Source organism: Nasonia vitripennis, chromosome 4 (genome assembly GCF_009193385.2).
Source record: "Nasonia vitripennis strain AsymCx chromosome 4, Nvit_psr_1.1, whole genome shotgun sequence".
NCBI lineage: Eukaryota > Metazoa > Arthropoda > Insecta > Hymenoptera > Pteromalidae > Nasonia > Nasonia vitripennis.
The window spans coordinates 7603728-7610965 of NC_045760.1; the positions used below are offsets into that span (position 1 = coordinate 7603728).

The window sequence follows — 7238 nt, forward strand, 5'->3', positions numbered from 1 at the left end:
AGACAATGATCGCCGCCGGGAGCCTCACCGCGACGAGCGATTTATGGAGCAGACTCGCCTCGGACGTAGGCACACGCGACCGAAGCCAAGGGCTCTCTCTATACGTGCTTCTCGGCTTTTCAATTGTTTGAAGAAATTGACGAGGCTCGCCAACAGGTTCCGCTTATAGCTCGATGCGTCTTCTCCGCCGAAGTAAGCGCGCAGCTAATTTATGCACGTACCGAAGTACATAGGTTCGCACAGCTCTTTTTCTCTTTCGAGCGCGAGCATCTCCGCGTGATGGATAGAGAGTCCGGGCAATTGACGCGGCATAACCGAGAACACGACACCTCCGCCGCGGTATTAGCTGCGGCCTCCCGGCTGACGTGAATTTATTACCTTCGGGCGAAATCCCGAAGCCGCCGCCGCGACGACGGATTAAGCCGATTATCCCAATTAAGCGCCTTAACGCGGTAGAACCCCATACCCCACCTAGCTTCCCACCCCCAAGGCCTCGAGAGAAGACTGTGTGTCGCCCCTTCGACGTCGAGGACAAACTCGTTAACATCGCATTGAGGGTGTAAAATGGTGAGATCCAACGCGCCCTCGACTATATTATATTCAAGCAGCAGTGCGTTAGCTCGCGCTATAGTCTGAGAGCTGCTTATTTGCTCGGGTTATACTGCGCTGGAAAACTTTTATTTGGCGCCTTTCCGGAACGAACCAAAAACACGGGTAAAAAGGGCAGAGATTTAATTGGTTTCTGTTTTCAGTTCGGGAAAATCTGTTTTTCGCAAAGCCCCTGTGTATATACGGGAGCGAAAATCTCGCAGTAGAAAAAGCAGGCAAGACGAGCTCTTGTATACTTACATATTCACGTGGCCGCTGCGAGCTTAAAGCCAAACGGCTCTTTTGACTCGGCTGCGACGACCAAAGGAATTTCTTAATGCGACGACGAAGGTACGCCGCAGTTCAATCGGTTCATTTGATTAAATTTTCCAGGCAGCCGGCACCGACGCGGCCAAAGCTATTGGAAGGGGATAACATTTGTGGGCTCTCTATGTGTCGGCTAGATTTTAGAGTTACCCTGTGCTCGCCTTAGCCGGTCGTTTCGTTTTCAATAGATATGCAAGTCGCCCAAAGTTCAATTGGTCCTAAACTGCACTCCAGGAAGTTTCTCCCACCATTGGAAACCACTCGGCAACTATTATTGGTCTGGTTCAATAGTGTAATTACGTCTCTCTCCCTCGACGCGAGCGAGATATCGCGCATTCAGCCAGCCGGCTAGATTGTCAAACACGAAATCTATTATAGCTGAGCACACGGTCCTCCGTCGCGGTTGAATTTCTGCTTTTTTAATATCCGCGTTACGGATTCAACTCGCAGCCGCCGTGTATACCGAACGAGTTACAAACATTTACATATCCGCGATGGAAACGTTTCAAAATATACGGCAAAAGAAAACACAACTTTACACGCGATAGCGAACCGACGAAACGCATCGAGGATACTTCCACCAGCGCGCGGAGCTCTCATTTTCGAATTCAATTCGCTATTTTTCGAGAGTCCTATAACGCGCGCGGACCAAAGGACCATCTCTGGTACACTGCGGCTCTTCGTGACCTTGTATCCGAGAGCAATAGACTTTACAGGCGTTTCAGGGACTCCAGGCTCGAGTCAGATCGACGCGTTTACAGATTAGCTAGAGATTATGCTCACAAACAAGTCGAGGAGGCCAGGCTGAATTATTACTATTCACGCCTGTCCACCTTGACCGATATTGCTGAGATCTGGAAAGAGCTGGAGAAACTTGGAATTTCTGCTACCAAGGCCCCCTTACCATCTAGATTTACCACAGATGAACTCAACACGCATTTCAGCGCGATCTCTACGTACTGGCATACTTCGACTTCCGCGTGACACTCCGGCCTGTTAGGGGGGAGGTGATACCTCTGGATATTCCGACATTCGCGACGGAGACGCTGAGGAACTCGTTTCATATCAGCGCCTCATACCTATGGAACAACCTACCATCTCACATTCGTAACACTACATCTATCTAAGGTTTCAAGAGACTAGCTAAAGAGCACTTTTTCGAACTTGAGAATACAAACACTTGAATTTCTTGTACACATTCACACACACGCACACACTCATACACTCTCGCTTAACCCATCTTCACATTATCATACTATCACAATACACATTTTTGCTATACTACTACTCCTGCTGTATACAATTTATCGTACAACATATTGTACGTAAAATAAAACTAATTAATCTTAATCTAATCTCTCTCTCTTTCTCTCTCTCTCTCTCTCTCTCTCTCTCTCTCTCTCTCTCTCTCTCTCTCTCTCTCTCTCTCTCTCCTCTCTCTCTCTCTCTCTCTCTCTCTCTCTCTCTCTCTCTCTCTCTCTCCTCTCTCTCTCTCTCTCTCTCTCTCTCTCTCTCTCTCTCTCTCTCTCTCTCTCTCTCTCTCTCTCTCTCTCTCTCTCTCTCTCTCTCTCTCTCTCTCCTCTCTCTCTCTCTCTCTCTCTCTCTCTCTCTCTCTCTCTCTCACGATCACCTAGGCGAGTTCACCGAAATGTCTGGACGTCTCGAAAAAAAATACACATAACGTCCACACACAGACACACGCGCATGCAGCCAAAGGGAAAAATGCTTGAACGCGGGCAAAAAATCGTATACGAGATTTGCATAGGCGAAAAAAGCTCCCGGCAAAAAAAGCGAAAGATAGAAGAGCTCCCGGGAATTTCCCTCTCTATGTCCCACTCTTTTCCGCGCGCGCGCGAAACTATCGCGCCAGCCGTCGAAAATGGAGGAGAAAGAAAATTCCGCGCGCGCACGCTCGTAAATTTATCAGTTGCGCGCCGTTTGATTGACAACTTTTCGAGCCCGAAAATTCGTGCGCTGCCGAGTAATTCGCAGAAACATGGAAGGGGTGCAGCATTATGCTCTAATTTTATTTTTCTCTTCGAGCGGACGCAAAGCAGCAGCGCGAAATATCGTATTTCAAGGACATAAACCCGCTGGCGCAGTTAGCCAACTGTTGCGCCATATATATTCCGGTCGCAGAATCGCGTGGAGGTCTAGGCGTCAGGAGAGAGATGCGGCGATTTTTAAGTAGGGCTCTCTCGGTGGGGGTGAGAGAAGAAAAGACCCGCGCGCGTAATTATCGGAGAAATATTAAATGAACGGCGAAACGTTAATCCTCTATGACTATATAGCTGGTATATCCTTTTTATTGGGGAGCTCGCGCTGGAAATTAAATTTCGTTCTCGAGAGCAACGAGAGGGGCATCGGAGAGGGAGGGGGAGGGAACTACGGAATTGGACGACGAAGTGGTGGGAGGAGTGGCCGCGGGCAGTTCGCCCGAATAACGGAAAGTGGACTTTCAATTAATGATTTTCTGTCCCAATTAGGACGGGCTTTTCCTTTGCGGAGAAATAATTGTTGCGACGGTTCGAGATAGAGAAAAAAGAAAGAAGCGTCGAGAGAGGAGTCGAGGGCAACCATGCCTGTGACTAACCTTACCTCGAGTTGTGAAACAAAAGCCTCACGTAAGTTTTAAAGATCCAACGACGCAGTCGCAACTGGTGCATCCGACGAAAATAAAAATAAAAGTGGTGTTCGCGTTCTTTCACGACGTCGCAAATCACATCAGCAGCAGCAGTTCAGGATGTGCGACATTCCCAAGCCCAAGATGCGAGGACTCCTGGCAGCGCAGATTCGACGTCATGTGATCATCGCCTCGCTCTTTGCCTTCTCAAACGCGATGGCCTACAAAGTCTTCGTAGCCGACAAAAGGAAGCAAATCATGAGAGACTACTATCTGTAAGACGCGAGAGCAATGATATCTGGTATAATCGATGCAGTGAGTGACAACATAGCCTGACACGTTGCAGGGACTACGACCCAGACGTAAGCTTCGATCAGATGCGGAAGCACATGGAATCGACCGGCAGCTGGAAACCAGGAAAATAAATTTCCCCTCTCGTCCTCTCGCCGTAATCAGCGTCGTCGCGTCATTAAATTCTTTTACGGCCGTTTAAGTACCTTCAAACGCAGCCGCCTGCAAGCTCTCTCTTTACTGCACCGAACACTGCAGCGCATATAGAGAGGCAAGATTAAATGAACTCTCTGCATTAGAATTCATAAAAGTATATTCTTGAAATGCATGGAATTTTCGGTTTACGTGGCAATAAAGCGAGAGCGCCTGTCGTGTTGCGGACGTATCGGCGCTCATAAACGCGCGTGTGTGCGTGTGTGTATATATATAACTTACGTTTTGACAGCGGAAAGTACCAGCGAGCTTGCGAGGCGGTCGTTACATCAGCGTTTTTCTTCTCTTCGGTGGGACGAAATAAAATTCCGAACGACTGCGGCACGCGATAGTAAAGACTTAATATTAGAAGCAACAAAAAAAAACTACGAAGGGAGAAAGTGTTGTGCGTTCTCTCTCCCGGCGCTCTCGTTAGCTTTCCAATAGGTCGCCTTTTTTACAGCACCGATATTGCCGTTTTTTACGGCCCCGTATACTCTTCTCTGTGCACGCGTTTATAATAAGAAAGCTCGCGTCTCGCGGCTGTAACGCGCGAGCGTTGTTGAAGGATAATAAATTTGTTATACAAAAAAACAAAAAATCGTTGAGTTAAAAAAACTATACTGCTAAATAATAATCCATTTCTGAGATCTTGATAAGTAGCCAACCGAATTACGCGCAGCGGCAAACTAGTTTTTTCACGCAATTCAGTCGCGCTCACGCGCGGCTAAAGCACTTTCGCGAAATCGCCTAATTTAATCAAAGAGCGAGAAATGGACGAAGATGAGGTGTATACGTATATATAGAGCGAGAGCAGAAAAAAAAATAGAAGAAGCAGGAGAAGAAGGCGAATAAGGAAGCATAGAAATGGACGAAGATGAGGTGTATCGTATATATAGAACGAGAGCAGAAAAAAAAATAGAAGCAGAAGAAGAAGGCGAATAAGGAAGCATACCTGCGGGCGCGCGCTCCTCTCTCGTTTGAATGACGAAATCAGAGGCAGCGCGGCGTGTATATCAGATTTAAAGCGCCGCGCGCGCATCTATAAACTTATTTCCCGCGCGTGCGCCGCGTAATGGAAAAACTCGAGCCAGCCAGCTAGCGCTTGGGGCTGCTGCAGAAGAAAGCGAGAAAAAGCGAGCCGCGCGGCAAAGTATCTTAGCCGAAAGCACGCGGCGGGCTGTATATAGCGTAGCATAATAGTTGTGTGTAGCTGCAGTATATACACTATGGTATAGCTGCTCGCTCGGCTAAACTTCATTTTCATCGTACGCGCGCGCAGGTGCTAGCGAGCGAGCAAGTTTTAATCAAGTTTGAGAAATTAGAAGAAAAGCTCGACTACGAGAGCGCGAAAGAGCATTGTTACCTCAGCTCTCTACCCCACTCCTCTCGCTCGGCGGCATTCAATTTCTCGCGCTGCCTTCTCATTGCGCGACGAAGCGCAGTCCTCTGTCTCTCCTCGCGCGACTTGATAAGTGGCAAATGGGAAAGTTGGCGCAAGCTAGAGATTCGAAGAATCGAGTGTCTCGGCGTGTTTGGTGCTGAAACGAGTTAATGGCCTCGCTCGTACATAATACGAATAGTATACGCCGGGAGTGCGATGAATGCGATTTGTTACTGTTTTTCAAACTCGGATCGATGGGGTTTTATTGTCAGTCCGCGCATTGAAAGGACTATCCTTATTTGAATAGCCGCAACGATATATATATATATATATATATATATAATTTGAATCGCGTCAGTTTTCAACTCCTCCGAGTTTTACACAATGGAAGCTGAGATAGCAAAGTGGGCTGGCCTTAAAAGGTTTACGCTTTTCCGCTGGTATATGCAATTAAAATAAAGAGTATCGGAATCGCGGCATGAAAGGCGTGGAAAAACCTCAGGGCAGCGCACAATCGCCGGCTTTAGTAGTACAGTAGCAGGCTGCATGCAGAGAAGCAGCGCGCGCGCAAAGCTGCGTTATCGCCGCGCGCGCTGTCCCCCAGGAGCTTGGACTAGATAGAGTTTAGCTTTAATGCGATCCTAGCCGTAATTTTACGCTCCGAGGAGCCCGAAAGCCGAGAAAATCGAGAGACCGATGGGTTTTTGACAATCTTGCGGGGGCGTGAATGCAATTCGAAGCGCCTCGCGTTCTCTCCTATACAGTTCGCTGACCAGTAGCGTTCTCGCAAACCCCATTCCGTTTGGCTCTCGGATTTTTTTCTGATCCACCTAACGCAACCCGGCGAATTCGAATTGAAAATTAACGGCTTCGTTATCAGGTTTCGAATCGCGCGCGAAATTACGTAACGAAAATTCAACTCACCCCCTCTTGCGCGAGAAATTTATACTCTGCTCAATTTAATCGAGCGCCGCGTCGAGCTCGTCGATAATCAAGCAGCGTCATTGTACATGGCTTTATATGCCGGATCATTTTTACGCGAGTGAGCTGTGCATCGGTCTTATTAAGCCGCGATCAGTCGCCGGTGCGGCCGATGAGGGACTGCGCGCGCACGCGAGCACGTCCTGTGATTTAGCGGCGTGCAACGCGCGCGCAATTAGTCTCGTGGACGCGTGTGCGGGCGCGCGGAGCTATTATACACATACGCGTGCGAGGCCGGAAGAGGAAGGACGGTATAGCACAGACAGACACATATATATGAATTCGTATCCGCGCGGGCGCTGGGCGCAGCTATGCAAATGGCAATTAAATGCAAATCTCGATCGCCCGCGGCTGGAGGCGAATCTCTCGCTCTCGATTTGATTGTCAAGGGGGCTACTCTCGCGGAGTCTTTGCTGTTAGTTGGCAAGTGGCTTTACACCCGGATGTAAGTAATCGCTCGCGCCTTGTTTGGAGAAGCCTCGTCTCGAGTTCTCGAAAGCAGGTACATCTACGGCGAATTTGAATAATGCGCGATTTGGTGTAGAGGGGGGAGCTTTTTACGCTGCAGCAGCTGGAGTACACGCGAGCTCTTCGTGTAATCCGATTTCGGGCCGTTATATAACTTTCATAACCTTGCTTTTTCAACGCGAGCGATTACTGCGTGACTCCCATGCACATGCAGGACACGAGCATTAACGCGACGGAGGTGTATAACGAAAACGAAACACGCGAATTAACGATCTCAGCGTGTACGCGTTGAATTATCAAAAGCCCTACGTACGTCGGACGCGGCAGTTGGCTGCAGGCGTCAATTGCTTTCTCAGTACCTTGGATTTTCTGAAGTCCGCTCTC

At 48.6% G+C, this 7238-nt stretch overlaps 1 protein-coding gene across 1 annotated transcript; it reads left to right on the forward strand.

Annotated features, from left to right (window-relative positions):
- Positions 1-3574: 3574 nt before the first annotated feature.
- Cox6c (cytochrome c oxidase subunit VIc) lies at positions 3575-4616 on the forward strand. The gene is given in 2 exon segments (NM_001172356.1): positions 3575-3813; positions 3885-4616. Coding segments are annotated over 2 exon segments (234 nt in total). The 5' UTR covers positions 3575-3658; the 3' UTR covers positions 3964-4616.
- Positions 4617-7238: the final 2622 nt, after the last annotated feature.